The sequence below is a fragment of the Chlorocebus sabaeus genome, chromosome 23 (assembly GCF_047675955.1).
Source record: "Chlorocebus sabaeus isolate Y175 chromosome 23, mChlSab1.0.hap1, whole genome shotgun sequence".
In the NCBI taxonomy this organism is placed as follows: domain Eukaryota; kingdom Metazoa; phylum Chordata; class Mammalia; order Primates; family Cercopithecidae; genus Chlorocebus; species Chlorocebus sabaeus.
The window spans coordinates 47,312,759-47,328,810 of record NC_132926.1 but is presented as its reverse complement, the minus strand read 5'-3'; the positions used below and the strand labels follow the sequence as shown (position 1 = coordinate 47,328,810).

The window sequence follows — 16,052 nt, the reverse complement described above, 5'->3', positions numbered from 1 at the left end:
GGGGGGGATCCCTTGAGACTAGGAGTGTGAAACTGCAATGAACCATGATTGTACCACTGCATTCCAGCCAGGGCAAGAAAGCAAGACCCTGTCTCTTTAAGTAAAAAGTGACATGAAAAACTTGCCAATTACTAAGTAGTGCTATGTTGTGCATCCAAATTATGTCAATGAAAAACTAGTGCTGAAGGTTCTTTAAAAAGCCTAAGTAGATGTCTGGGAGGCCATAAACTGAATTCTTGATGCTTGTTCCTCAAGGATAGCTGGGTTTGAAATTCTGTATCAAAGGTTATTTTTCCATTTATAATGTTAAGATATTACTCCATTGTCTTCCGTACCCTTGTGTAATGAGATGACTGGCCAGGCGCTGTGGCTCATGCCTGTAATCCCAGCACTTTGGGAGGCCAAGGCAGGTGGATCACCTGAGGTTGGGAGTTCGAGACCAGCCTGACCAACATGGAGAATCTCCGTCTTTACGAAAAATACAAAATTAGCTGGGCGTGGTGGCGCATGCCTGTAATTTTTAATAGAGACACGGTTTCACCATGTTGACCAGGCTGGTCTCCAGCTCCTAGCCTCAAGTGATCCACCTGTCTTGGCTTTTATCCTTAATGTTCTATAGTTTTGTTACTGTTGGGTTCTTTTGGTGGTGTTTTTTTTTTGTTTTTTTGTTTTTTTTAATTTTTCTTTTGAGACAGAGTGTCACTCTTGTTGCCCAGGCTGGAGTGCAATGGCACGATCTCGGCTCACCGCAACCTCCGGCTCCTGGGTTCAAGCAATTCTCCTGCCTCAGGCTCCCGAGTGGCTGGGATTACAGGCATGCGGCACCACACTGGGCTAATTTTGTATTTTTAGTAGAGACGGGGTTTCTCCATGTTGGTCAGGCTGGTCTCGAACTCCCGACCTCAGGTGATCCGCCCGCCTCGGCCTCCCAAAGCGCTGGGATTACAGGCATGAGCCACTGCGCCAGGCCTGTAGTTTATTTTTTTATCCTGCTTGTTATTCAGAGCACACTTTAAAGATCCTTGTCTACAGTTCTGAAAAACTTCAAGCCATTTCCTTTTCAAATATTTGAAAACTGTTCCATAAAATTAATTCTTTCTGGAATACATTTCTAGTCCAACTTTTAATTCGGCTGTAAGAATTTAAGTGTTGTATTTCTTTTTTTATTTTTGAGACGGAGTCTCGCTCTGTCGCCCAGACTGGAGCATCTTTAGCATGCAAGTTGGTCATAAATGATAAGAAGGAAAAAAAATAATAGCATGCGAGGTGGTCATAAACGACAAGGAGAAAAAATAAGGTGAAGGGGAATGGGGAGTGTTGGCAATTTAGATAGAATGTGCACGAAAGGCTTCACTGGGAAATTCTGATTTGAACAAAAACGCACAAAACGTGAGGAAAGCCTAGGAACACAGCACCCGTATTCTTGGGCGTAGAGAAGTTAAGGATGAGGAACAGGAACCAAGAACAAATCCCAGCGTAAGGCTCCCTTTAAGCGTGGCTCCCTACAAGCGAGGCTGCCGGTCTGTAAACAAGCGACTGCCGCTGCAACCTCCATTTTGCTTCCTGGCACCAAATCTAGGCTGATTATTCACTGCCATCCCTTTCCCACTCCCGGTTTCCTTTCCTCTCCTCTCCTCTCCCTCTTCTCTCTCTTCTCTTCTTTTTTTTCCCTCGAGACAGTCTTGCTCTGTAGCACAGGCTGGAGTGCAGTGGCGCGACCTCGGCTCACTGCAACCTCGGCCTCCTGGGTCCACGCGATTCTCCTGCCTCAGCCTCTCGAGTAGCCGGGATTACGGGCGCGCGCCACCACGCCCGGCTAATTTTTTGTATTTTTAGTAGAGACAGGGGTTTCACCGTGTTGGCCAGGCTAGTCTTGAACTCCTGACCTCGTGATCCGCCCGCCTCGGCCTTCCAAAGTGTTAGGATTACAGGCGTGAGCCACCACTCCCGGCCTTGGGTGCTGGTTTTCTTCACCTCCGAGTGAACAGCAGAGGGGTCTGTTGGGTGAGGGCCAGACGAGTTGGGGAGGAATCAGGGCGTCCAGCGCTGCCCTCACTCAAGATGGCGGCCAGAGCCTGGCGCTTCGTCGCGTGGAGCGGCGCTTGCGTCCTTAGCTCACAGGCTCCGGCACAGCGCTCGGGGGAGGGACTATAGTGGGAAGGGGACGCGCGCCTTGCTGCCCGGCCTCTAGTCATCGCCCTCGCCGCGGCGGCCAACACCAGCGCTCCTGCCACCCCTCCCAGACTGTGGACGGGAGGATGGAGTCGATGGCCGTCGCTACCGACGGCGGGGAGAGGCCGGGGGTCCCAGCGGGCTCAGGCCTGTCGGCCTCCCAGCGTCGAGCCGAGCTGCGTCGGAGGAAGCTGCTCATGAACTCCGAACAGCGCATCAACCGGATCATGGGCTTTCACAGGCCCGGGAGCGGCGCGGGTAAGAGCCTCGATTTCCCCTCTGTCTCCCGCCTATCCCCTTGAATCTTCAGGGTCATTCTTCCCTCTCCCACCTCCACTCCACTGACCTTTTTGACCAAGCCCTGCTCTTTGACTTCCTCTGTGTCCCGCCCCTTCGGTTATATCCCAAGTTCTCATTCCTGAACCCCAGGATGTTCCTCAGTCGCTCCCCTCAATTTTCCCGGAGCCTCGCTGTGAGATTTTCCCCACCCTGCCTGCAGAGCCCTCGCTGTCTCTGCCCAGTTACGTTAACAGCCCCTTTTTTCCTTAGCCACTCCTCGTCTTGAAGGGCGCACGTTGTATCCCCAGACTGTCGTGTCCACTGCTCCCCTTAGGAAGATGGCTTTCCTTGTTAAGGTTCCAAGTGCTTTTCCTTACAGTGCCTTCTGTAGCGTCTACCTTCTTTTGCCTTTTGCTGTGTAACTCTTGTCCGCCCACATCAGCGTGTCTTTACTGAACTGCCCGCTAGTTCGTCCTACGTGTATCAGGGACTCTGTGGTCATATTCTAGTGTCTGTGTTCAGTGCCCTCAACACTTGTCACCTACGGGCCGGCAAGAAAAGGTGAGAAAAGTGAGAGTGAGCGTTCTTCAGAGACCCAGCAAGTGCGACGTGCACCTGAGAGTTTCCTCTCCTCACCAGGGGAGATCGATGTCGTTGATGTCTGGAACTGCATTTCTAAAGGAGAGCGCCTCATTCCTCCCCCAAACATATACCCAATGATTTTATTTTTAAAAAATTTATTTCACGTGAGTATAACGGAACAATTAGCACGCCCTAGTGTTTTTCCACTGTTTCCTTTAGTAATTGGTCTTTAGTCAGTGCTCGCAAGCTCCTTAGATCTTTGTGACTTTTGTTCTGGAAGGCTTTAGGTGTATAGCTCTGCAGTTTTAGATAGTTCAAATGAGAGGTAAGAAAAACATTTCAAATTCTTCTAGAACACTAGAAGAAACATTTTTCTATCAGGCTATTTATTCTTAAAGCATTATTTACGATCTTACCCGAGGTACTTTCTTTTTTTCTTTTTTCTTTTTGTTTTTGAGACGAAGTCTCGCTCTGCTGCCCAGGCTGGAATGCAGTGGTGCGATCTCTGCTCACTGCAAGCTCCGTCTCCTGGGTTCAAGCAATTCTCCTGCCTCAGCCTCCTGAGTAGCTGGGAGTACAGGCACGTGCCACCACGCCCGGATAATTTTTTGTATTTTTATTAGAGACGGAGTTTCACCATGTTGGCCAGGCTGGTCTCAATCTCCTGACCTCGTGATCCGCCCGCCTCGGCCTCCCAAAGTGGTGGGATTACAGGCTTGAGCCACCGCGCCCAGCCGGTACTTTCTATATTTTGTTCTTTTGCTTTGAAAATTTTATGTCTTTAAAGGTTTTGTTTTTTGAGATAAGGTCTCCCTCTGTATCCTTGGCTGGAGTGCAGTGGCATGATCGTAGCTTACTGCAGCCTCAAACTCCTGGGCTTAAGCAGTCCTGCTACCTCAGCCTCCAGAGTAGCTAGGACCACAGGCGTACACCACAATGCCCGGCTAATTAAAAAAAAAAAAATTGTGTGTGTGGAGATGGGGGTCTCACTATGTTGCCTAAGCTGGTCTTGAACTTCTGGGCTCAAGTGATCCACCAGCCTTTGCTTCCAAAAGTGCTGGGCTTACAGGATTACAGGTGTGAGCCATTGTGCCTGGCCATTTTTAAAAAACAAACAAACAAACCAAAAAAACACACCACAGTAGCATCTTAAAACTGCTGAATTACCTACTAATGGTTGTCTGACCACATAAACAGTAGCTGTGGGATATGCCACACCCTATGCTCATAGGGCACTGGATTCACAAATCTCATTTTACAATACAGATTTTAAAATGCCTTACTGATTTTATATTTTTAACCAAATAAGCTAAGGCAGGCAATGCAATCATACATCTGGGATATATTATCCATAAAAAGTTGGTCTTTTCAGTTTGCTCAATCTCTGAATATCTTTCCTAGTTGGTCTACTAATCTTATCTCCTACCCATAAAGTTTGAGTTATTTCCTCTGCAGAATACTCATTTTGGGTGATATATTTTGAGGGTGTAGAGGAAGAAACCAGCTTTTTTTTTTTTTTTTTTTTTTTTTGGAGACGGAGTCTCACTCTGTTGCCAGGCAGATGCAGATGGAGTGCAGTGGCGCAATCTCGGCTCATGGCAACCTCTGCCTCCCGGATTTCAAGCGATTCTCCTGCCTCAGCCAGAGTAGCTGGGACTCCAGACAGCTGGGACTGCAGGCACATGCCACCACACCCAGCTAATTTTTGTATTTTTAGTAGCGACGGAGTTTCACCATGTTGGCTAGGATAGTCTCAATCTCTTGACCTCATGATGCGCCCACCTCAGCCTCCCAAAGTGTTGGGATTACAGGCGTGAGCCACTGTGCCTGGTCGAAACTGGCTTTTCTTTAATGCAGAATCAATATTTATTTATTTTGATTCAGAGACTGCTGAGTTCTAGCTGCAACAGCATATTTTAAAACATAAACATGTAAGGTGTTTGCCAGTATGTAATAAATACATAAGGCTTTTAAATTTCTTTTCTCAGAAGAAGAAAGTCAAACAAAATCAAAGCAGCAGGACAGTGATAAACTGAACTCCCTCAGCGTTCCTTCAGTTTCAAAGCGAGTAGTGCTGGGTGATTCAGTCAGTACAGGAACAACTGACCAGCAGGGTGGTATGGCCGAGGTAAAGGGGACCCAACTGGGAGACAAATTGGACTCTTTCATTAAACCACCTGAGTGCAGTAATGATGTCAACCTTGAGCTCCGGCAGCGGAACAGAGGGGACTTGACAGCGGACTCAGTCCAGAGGGGTGCCCGCCATGGCCTAGAGCAGTACCTTTCCAGATTCGAAGAAGCAATGAAGCTAAGGAAACAGCTGATTAGTGAAAAACCCAGTCAAGAGGATGGAAGTACAACAGAAGAATTTGACTCTTTTCGAATATTTAGATTGGTGGGATGTGCTCTTCTTGCTCTTGGAGTCAGAGCTTTTGTTTGCAAATACTTGGTAAGAAAAGATCTGTAAATTATTAACTAACTTAATGGAAAATGCAAAATGTTAATAATTATGAGTGCTTTTGATCCATAGAAGTCATTGCCAATATTAATATCTACCGGATCCACGTGGCTGTTTGAAGATACATTATTAACTTTGCTATTCATCTTATAGAATGAAGTGTTCTGGTTAAATACAGAGCCTAATAATTATTGTTGGCCCTCCATATCAGTTGGTTCTGCACCCTATGTGGATTCAACCAACTGTGGATTGAAAGTATTTGGATTTAGCCGGGCGTGGTGGTGCACGCCTGTAATCCCAGTTACTTGGGAGACTGAGGCAGGAGAATTGCTTGAACCCAGCAGGCGGAGGTTGCAGTGAGCCAGGATAATGCCACTGCACTCCAGCCTGGGTGACAGAGTGAGACCCTCCCTGTCTCAAAACTAATATGTATGTGTATATATTTTGGGAAAAATAATACAATAATAACAAATAATAAATAATACAAATAAAAATAGTATAACAACTATTTACATTGTATTAGGCATAAAACTAGAAATGATTTCAAGTATATGGGAGGAATTGAGTAGGTTATATGCAAATACTGTGCCATTTTACATAAGGGACTTGAGCATCTATGGATTTTGGTATCAGGAGGAACCTGGTACCAGTCCTCTGCAGATACTGAGGGATGACTGTACTGAAACCCTTTTTTTATGCTATGGACCCTTCTCATTGCTTTGCATATATTAATTCATCTAATCCTCATTCTTATGAACTTGGTATTATTTGAATCCATTGGGAAATGAAGACTCAGAGAGGTTAAATCATTTGCCGAAGGTCACATAGCTACTAAGTGATGCTGGGATTAAACCTTGGCAGTTTCATTCTTTAACCAAAGGGTTAAGTGCTTTACATATATATACTGTATATTATCAATTTTCAAATAATTTGAAATAGTAAAATGCAGTTCCTGTGGTCCTGAATATGAGGTAAATTTCCTATGGTTCAGAAGACATTTCAGCATTTCTTAATGTAGTGTCATAATGAGTCCATTTTGGTTGTACCATGATGTGGTCATTTTGTTTTACAGTATATTGAAGAATGCAGAAAAGCATAGCTCATAGTTCAGTGTCTTGCACTGAGGTTTTTCCATTCAGTAGACATTTTAGGTATATGTACCAGGCACATAAATAAATTATCCAGATAATTAAAGTTTATATCATTAAGCAAAACAGTTTTTTTAAATCTTTTTTTTTTTTTTTTTTTTTTTGAGATGGAGTTTCTGTCGCCTAGGCTGGAGTGCAGTGGTGGAATCTCGGCTCACTGCAATGTCCACCTCCTGGGTTCAAGTGATTCTCCTGCCTTAGCCTCCCGAGTAGCTGGGACTACAGGCACGTGCCACCATGCATGGCTAATTTTTTGTATTTTTAGTAGAGACGGGGTTTCATCGTGTTAGCCAGGAAGGTCTGGATGTCGTGACCCCGCGATCCGCCCACCACTGCCTCCCAAAGTGCTGGGATTACAGGTGTGAGCCACCGTGCCTGGCCTAAAATCTATTTTTATGCAGATGTTTTCATAAATAGAATCTGTTGAACAGATTTTATTTGTTTTTCCTTGATGATAACTTGTCAACATAGTTTGCTATAATGCAAAGATCGGTGATGCTTTCAGCATTTAATGAGCTGCCTATCTCTTTTCTGTCTCTATCTGAAGGGCTCTGTGCTTTCATGCTTTTAATGTTATGCCTATTTTTGTGTGAATTTTTTTGTTTTGGTTCTCTGGGTTTTGTTGCTATCAGAGTTTCAACTGTTTCTTACTGCTGTCACCATACTGCCATCTAGTAATGTTTGCTTCTTCACTCGCTTCTTAATGGTTTCATTTTAAAAGTAGTTATGAGGGGCTGGGCGCAGTGGCTCACGCCTGTAATCCCACCATGCCCAGCTAATTTTTTAGCAGAGACAGGGTTTCACTTTGTCGGCCAGGATGGTCATCTTGATCTCTTGACCTCGTGATCCGCCCATCTCTGCCTCCCAAAGTGCTAGGATTACAGGCATGAGCCACCATGCCCGGCCAAGCATTTAGTTTTGTTGTTGTTTAAAACGTTTTAGAGATAGGATCTTGCTGTGGTGCCCAGGCTGGACTAGAACTTCTGGGCTCAAGCAATCCTCCTGCCTCAGCCTTCTGCATAACTGGAAGAATGCCATCTATTTTGAGTGCTGGGCCTTGTCTGTGTGCTTCCTGGATGTCAATTAATTCCCTCTGGGTGACAGAGATGTTACTGCATGATGTGTTAAACATCTGTCACTATTTAATACTTTAAATAATTTAAAAGATGAGTTTTTATGAGAGAAGACAGTTTTGGGGACACTAAAAGAATGTGAAAGAATTGTATGACCTGAGAAACATATTTTATGTTAGGAAATCAAATCTTTTATTTTCTTCACCCTTCTGAGGAAACAAGATTACTTTTAACCATTAAAATTACTATTTTATGGGAGACTGAGGTAGGAGAATTGCTTGGAACCAGGAGGCAGAGGTCACAGTGAGCCGAGATTGCGTCACTGCACTCCAGCCTGGGCGACAGAGCGAGACTCCATCTTAAAAAAAAAAAAGTAATTGCCAGGCAAGGTGACTCACACCTGTAATCCCAGCATGTTGGGAGTCCGAGGTGGGTTGATCACATGAGGTCAGGAGTTCTAGACCATCCTAGCCAACATGGTGAAACCCTGTCTCTACTAAAAATACAAAAATTAGCCAGGCGTGGTGGCGGGCGCTTGTAACCCCATGTACTTGGAAGGCTGAGGCACCAGCATCACTTGAACCTGGGAGGTGGATGTTGCTGTGAACCAAGATCGTGCCACTGCACTCAGACTGGGTGACAGAGGAAGACTCTGTCTCAAAAAATAATAATAACAATTTTTTTTTACAGCTTGTGCTTGGAATTTTATAGCTGCTGTTTGATTTATTGTAATTTGAATGATTATGTTGGAAATATTTAATTTTATCTTCTATCTTCACAGTCCATATTTGCTCCATTTCTTACTTTGCAACTTGCGTACATGGGATTATACAAATATTTTCCCAAGGTAAATTAATTTTTTTTCTACATTTTGATGATGTGTTTGGATTGATTTATGACTAGCTAATTGAAGGAACTTAAAAATGTTAGTCCTACTTATGGTCTGATTCAGTGCTACTCAAAGTGTGGTTTGCCCACTTATCGCTAAACTATGTGTTTGTGTTTGTGATGCATTAAGTTCAAAAAATGAGTAATTGGCCGGGCGCGGTTGTTCACGCCTGTAATTCCCACACTCTGAGAGGCTGAGGTGGGTGGATCACCTGAGGTCAGGAGTTCAAGACCAGCCTGGCCAACATGGTGAAACTCCATCTCTACTAAAAATACAAAAATTAGCCAGGTATGGTGACGCACACCTGTAATTCCAGCTCCTCAGGAGGCTGAGGCAGGAGAATTGCTCCAACCCAGGAGTCAGAGGTTGCAGTGAGCCAAGATTGTGCCACTGCACTATTCCAGCCTGGGCGACAGAGTGAGACTCTGTCTCAAAAAAAAAGAGTAATTGGAAACTTTTATAGCAATTTGACACTGCCATAACATTGTTATTCTGTTTTACAAAAATATTGGTCTGCTGTGAATTGAGGTCCTTCAAGAAAGAGTGTGAATAGTACTTGTTTAAGAAAAGTATTAAATTTAATTAGTAAATTTAGTAATTCATTTTGTCTGTAATAAAGGAAATTAATTTAAAAACGGATTTGATTATCTCATTGTACTTCATATTGGACACTTAATAGCAGTGCACTTTATCTCCAGTGTTGAGGGCCTGATATTTGCAATAAAATATGTGACCAATATTACAGAACAGAATGATGTTGAGAGTCATTGTTTACCTGGCCTGCTTGACTAAGGATATATACAGTTTTATGAGGCTTGGCTTGCTTGACATAGGTGATAGCCTAACTAGTGTGATCAAGTTTTGTGGGAGCTTTTTGCTGGAAAAATGGCTACTTGGCTGTTTATGTGTTATATTTAACGGGCTGACAGACCTGTGCATGATTTTAATGGATTTGAAGCATTTGTATTTTTGAAGGGTCAAATAGGTCAAATACAAGAAGTAAAAGAGTAAATAATGTTGTAATTTTAATTGAAGCATTTGTTTAGAAATTCACCTTTGAGGCTGGGCGTGGTGGCTCATGCCCTAATCCCAGCACTTTGGGAGGCTGAGGTGGGTGGATCACCTGAGGTCAGGAGTTTGAGACCAGCCTGGCCAACGTGGCGAAACTCCGTCTCTACTAAAAGTATAAAAATTACCCAGGTGTGGTTGTGGGCGCCTGTAATCCCAGCTACTTGGGAGGCGAGGCAGGAGAATCACTTGAACCCGGGAGGCAGAGGTTGCGGTGAGCCAAGATCGCGCCATTGTACTTCAGCCTGGGCAACAGAGCAAAACTCCGTCTCAAAAAAAAAAAAAATTGTATCTATTCAGAATGAAGATGCTCTCAATGTACTGATAATGGTAAACTCTCCAAGAAATATTGAGAGAAAAAAAATTCAGAATAGAATCTATACTAATTTCTTTTTGAAAAGAAAAAATGTATTACTTGATTTTGCTTATATATGCATAAACAAACAAATAATATACATGAAATTATTAACAATACTTATGTGTGTGATAGAGATGTATATATGGGTACTCTGTAAATGGAAGAGAGAAAATGGAGACTTTATATATTCTCCCAACATAACAGCGTTTTGTTATAGCAGGGTTTTTTTTGCTTGTTTGTTTTTGAGACAGAGTCTCACTCTGTCGCCCAGGCTGGAGTGCAGGGTACAATCTCAGCTCACTGCAGCCTCTGCCTCCTGGGTTCATTCTCCTGCCTCAGCCTCCCAAGTAGCTGTGACTACAGATATGAGTGACCACACCCACCTAATTTTTGTATTTTTAGTAGAGACGGGGTATCACTGTGTTGGTCAGGCTGGTCTGGAACTCCCAGCCTCAGGTGATCTGCCCGCCTGGGCCTTCCAAAGTGCAGGAATTACAGGCATGAGCCACCACACCTGGCCTGTTATAACAGTTTTTAAACACAAAAGTTGGCCGGGTGTGGTGCCTCACACCTGTAATACCAGCACTTTGGAAGGCCATGGTGGGCAGATCACCTGAGGCTGGGAGTTCCTGACCAGCCTGGCCAACATCGTGAAACCGTATGTCTACTGAAAATACAAAAATTAGTTTGGCATGGTGGTACAGACCTGTAATCCCAGCTACTTGAAGTCTGAGGCAGGAGAATTGCGGAACCCGGGTGGCAGAATTTACAGTGAGCCAAGATAGCGCCACTGCACTCCTGGGCGACAGAGCAAGACTGTCTCAAAAATAAATAAAAAAGTTGAAAGAATTGTGCCGTGAACACCCATTTATATAATACTTACCACCTAGATTCTACAAGTAGCATCTTATTATATTACGTATCTATCAGATTTTTAGTTTTCAAACCCAAGATAATCTCTGTAAAGTTTTTCCATCAAATTTTTCTTGATGCATTTCAAAGTATGTTGTAGGTGTACACATCGGTATACCTCACCCCTCTTACATAACATTAACTTACAATTTACTGTTTTAAGGTTCTTTTTTTAAGTAAAAAAAAAAATTTTTTTTAGATGTAGTCTTACTTTGTTACCAGGCTGGAGTGCAGTGGGCACAATCTTGGCTCACTGCAACCTCTGCCTCCCAGGTTCAAGCGATTCTCCCACCTCAGCCTCCCAAATAGCTGGGACTACAGGCACGTGCCACCAAGCCCAGCTAATTTTTGTATTTTTAGTAGAGACAGGGTTTCACCATGTTGAGCAGGATGGTCTCTCTTTTTTTTTTTTTTTTGAGATGGAGTCTTGCTCTTTGGCCAGACTGGAGTGCAATAGCATGATCTTGCTCACTGCAACCTCTGCGTCCTAGGTTCAAGCAATTCCCCTGCCTCAGCCTCCCAAGTAGCTGGGATTACAGGCATATGCCACCACACGCAGCTAATTTTTTTGTATTTTAGTAGAGACGGGGTTTCACCATGTTGGCCAAGACAATCTTGATCTCCTGACTTTGTGATCTGCCCACCTCAGCCTCCCAAAGTGCTGTAATTACAGGCATGAGCCACTGTGCCCAGCTGGTCTCTGGTCTCTATCTCTTGACCTTGTGATTCGCCCACCTCTGTCTTCCAAAGTGCTGCGATTACAGGTGTGAGCCGCCGCGCCCGGCCTTTTTTAGGTAAAATTTTAAGGTAAAATTAGTTCTGAGGCCGGGCGCAGTGGTTCATGCCTGTAATCCCAGCACTTTGGGAGGCCGAGATGGGTGGATCACCTGAAGTCAGGAGTTCAAGACCAGCCTGGCCAACATGGTGAAACCCCATCTCTACAAAAATTTGCCAGGCATGATGGTGGGTACCTATAATCCCAGCTACTGGGGAGGCTGAGGTGGGAGAATCACTTGAACCCAGAAGGTGGAGGTGGCGGTGGGCCGAGATCCTGCCATTGCACTCCAGCCTGAGGGACAGAGCGAGACTACGTCTCAAAAAAAAAGGAAAAAAAAAATTAGTTCTAATATGAAGACTAGGGTACCAGCATAATTAATTGATTGATTGTTTTGTTTTGTTTTGTTTGAGACGAAGTCTTGCTCTGTCGCCCAGGCTGGAGCGCAGTGGCCGCATCTCAGCTCACTGCAAGCTCCGCCTCCCGGGTTTACGCCATTCTCCTGCCTCAGCCTCCCGAATAGCTGGGACTACAGGCGCCCACCACCTTGCCCAGCTAGTTTTTTGTATTTTTTAGTAGAGACGGGGTTTCGCCGTGTTAGCCAGGATGGTCTCGATCTCCTGACTTCGTGATCCGCCCATCTCGGCCTCCCAAAGTGCTGGGATTACAGGCTTGAGCCACTGCGCCCGGCCTTAATTGATTGTTTGAAATGCTCTTCTTAATTGTACCATTTGATACGTTTGACATCCTGTGAAACCCATACCTCTTTCAAGGTTTATAACTTTGCTGTCACCCCAAGAGTTTCCTTCATGCTCCTTTCCAGGCAGTCCCAGTCCCTATACCCCAAAGATCTTTTTCCCACCATAGATTAGTTGTGTCTGGCATAGTAATTCATATAAGTGGGATCATTCTTGATTTTACTTTTTTCTGCATGCCTTCTTTTATTCTGCATGATATTTTTGAGATTTATCCATGTTGTTGGATAAATCAGTAGTTAATTTCTTTTTTTTTTCTTGGCTCAATAATATTCCATTGTATGACTATATCCATTTATCTAGTCTCCTGTAGATGGACATCTTGGTTGTTTTCAGTTTTGGGTTATTATGACTAAGAGCTTCCTTGTATGAGGCTTTTTGTGAGCATAAGCTTTCATTTCTCTTAGGTAACTATAGGTTTTTATATTTAAAAAAAATTTAAACCATATGATTGGATTTTGTGATAATAAAGAAAAATTCAGCTTTTTTTTGTTTTAAGAGGGAGTCTCGCTCTGTCGCCCAGACTGGAGTTCAGTGGCATGATCTTGGCTCACTGCAACCTCCACGTTGTGGATTCAGGCAATTCTCCTGCCTCAGGCTCCTGAGTAGCTGGGACTACAGGCACCCATCACCATGCCCGGCTATTTTTTGTATTTTTAGTAGAGACAGGGTTTCACCATGTTGGTCAGGCTGGTCTCAATCTCCTGACCTCATGATCTGCCCGCCTTGGCCTCTCAAAGTGTCAGGATTACAAGCGTGAGCCACTGTGCCCAGCCCAGTCTTGCTATTAAAAGTTTTTTGAAAATGTCATCTTGGAAGCATGACATAAATAATAATTTATTATATATACAGTACAATATAAAAACAAGAATATATTATACAATATAAATATAAAATATACAGTACAATATAAAATAATATAAAATATAATATAAATTTTATATATTAAAACAGTACAATATAAAAACAAGAAAAATATTACTAGACAGAACATAAATAACTGCTAAATGACTGACATGGATAATGTGTGACGTAGGAGCTCACAGGAGATATAAATTACTCCAGTGTTTTATGTAAATAAAGCACAAGGAGGACTTTAGGGGAAGTAGAATTAAAACAGGCCTTCAGGCCAAGTGCAGTCTCTAATCCCAGCACTTTGGGAGGCTGAGGCTGGCTGATGGCTTCAGCTTACAAGTTTAAGACCACCCTGGGAAACATAGGGAGACTGTTTCTACAACAGATACAAAAATTAGCTGAGCGTGCGCCTGTGGTCCCACCTACTCGGGAGGCTGAGGTGTCTCTACTAAAAATATGAAAATTAGCCAGGCGTGGTGGCAAGCGCCTGTAATCCCAGCTACTCAGGAAGCAGAGGCAGGAGAATCACTTGAACCCGGGAGGCGGAGGTTGCAGTGAGCCGAGATCGAGCCATTGCACTCCAGCCTGGGCGACAGAGCGAGACTGTCTCAAAAAAAAAAAAAAAAAAGCAAGACTGATCATCTGCTATTGTCTAGCAGTTTGAAGATTTACATATTATGTGCTCAGTAAATGTTGGTATATTACTGATTGTTTTAAAACATCATTAACAGTTTTTAAATCATTTAGGTTGAAAATAGCAGTATTGATCATGTTTGTATAGAGCTTATGTAGTCTGCTGAAACTTTGAAGATTAATTTGAGTCTTTCTCTACACAGAGTGAAAAGAAGATAAAGACAACAGTACTAACAGCTGCACTTTTATTATCGGGAATTCCTGCTGAAGTGATAAATCGATCAATGGATACCTATAGCAAAATGGGCGAAGTCTTCACAGATCTCTGTGTCTACTTTTTCACCTTTATCTTTTGTCATGAACTGCTTGATTATTGGGGCTCTGAAGTACCATGAAGCCTGCAGAACTGAGAAGGAGAAGCTTACAAAAAAAAAAAATCCTCTTTTATATTGCAGTGTCTCTAAAGGAGGCAAATTAGTTTACACCTTCATGTAATTCTTTTACTTTAGGGGTTGCAAAACTACTTTATTAGAAATAGAATAGCAGATTCTCTGATTTAAAAGGGCTGAGTTTGTATTATTACTGATATGAAGAACAGAGTACCAATGTCATTAATTGATTTTTCTTGTTTAATCAGAATCCTTATTCTGTACCTTTCCTCTAACTTCTCAGATTTGTAATTCTTCTTTTGGGAGCTGAACTAGTGCTTTTAGGAGAACAGATAAACATAGATTCAGCCAGCCCTAGAGACTGCTTCTTGTATTTGTGTCATTCTGTCCTGAGAAATGAAGTCATCTGAAAAATAAAATGAAAGAAACTGAATTGTCTAATGTTAAGTCTGCACATTGTAACTTTTCTTATTGAGTTAGTATCTTAATTTTTACTCCAGCACAAGTATTTAATCAAAGAAATGATTCATACATGTGAAATTGGAAGGTATTTACAAAATTTTTATTGCTGTATACTAAACTCAGAATTGGAACTTTTTGCTTTTGAGTTTTCACTTTTTAGAAGTATGTTTTAAGCAAGCAAAAACAGAATGGGATGTGAAGAATTGAAGCAAGCAACACAATAGCATAGATGTCCTTTTCCCCCCAAATATGGTCTAGATGAGTTACTATAAACATCGTTTTTATTTTTTTGAGATGGAGTTTTGCTCTTGTTGCCCAGGCTAGAGTGCAATGGTGCTATCTTCGCTCAATGCAACCTCCGCCTCCCTGGTTCAAGGGATTCTCCTGCCTCAGCCTCCTGAGTAGCTGGGATTACAGGCATGCGCCACCACGACCGGCTGATTTTTGAATTTTTAGTAGAGATGGGGTTTCTCCATGTTGGTCAGGCTGGTCTCGAACTTCTGACCTCAGCTGATCCGCCCACCTCGGCCTCCCAAAGTGCTAGGATTACAGGCGTGAGCCACCGCACCCAACCTTATAAATATCCTTTTAACTAACTCAGTAACTGCCATATTTTGGTGGGTTGTCTTCTTAATATAAGACTAAAGTGTTATATCACTTAGTGTTACATTTCCTTACAGATTTTTGTATAGTCTAATTTGGTTAATCCTTGTGACATTAAAAACACATACACTTTTTAAAAAATTATTCATTAAGTCTTGATTTCTGTCATTTCATTTTGAACCAGGGTAATGAAGAATAAGTATAATTTAAGTCTATTCCTCTGATTTGGGTTAAAGATTATAAGCACACATTTTTCCTGATTCCATAATGAATCTAGTATCTAAAGGGTTGTAAATCATCCTTAAAGTTGTCACTTCCTTACTCCCTGAGAAGATACTAGTGGTCTTCAGTTGCACGTTGCACATGTTTACTCTTTTGCTGCTTTTTTTTTTTTTTTTCCCAAACAGTTTCCTGCTGTTGTCCAGGCTGGAGTGTAGTAGTAGCACAATCATGGCTCACTGGAGCCTTGATTGACCTCTTGGGTTCAAGTAATCCTCGTGTCTCAGCCTCCCAAGTAACTGGGACCATTCATGCTTGGCTAATTTTTTGATTTTTTGTAGAGACAGGATCTTGCCATGTTACCCCGGCTGGTCTCAAACTGGGCTCAAGCAGTCCTCCTGCGTTGGCCTCCCAAAATGCTA

At 43.0% G+C, this 16,052-nt stretch overlaps 1 protein-coding gene across 1 annotated transcript; it reads left to right on the top strand.

Annotated features, from left to right (window-relative positions):
• The first annotated feature begins 1,801 nt into the window (after window positions 1–1,801).
• CAMLG (calcium modulating ligand) lies at window positions 1,802–14,793 on the top strand. The gene is made up of 4 exons (XM_008014474.3): window positions 1,802–2,430; window positions 5,022–5,482; window positions 8,494–8,559; window positions 14,161–14,793. The coding sequence occupies exons 1-4, from the start codon at window positions 2,259–2,261 to the stop codon at window positions 14,350–14,352; spliced, it is 891 nt and encodes a 296-aa protein (XP_008012665.3). The 5' UTR covers window positions 1,802–2,258; the 3' UTR covers window positions 14,353–14,793.
• The last annotated feature ends 1,259 nt before the right edge of the window (window positions 14,794–16,052 follow it).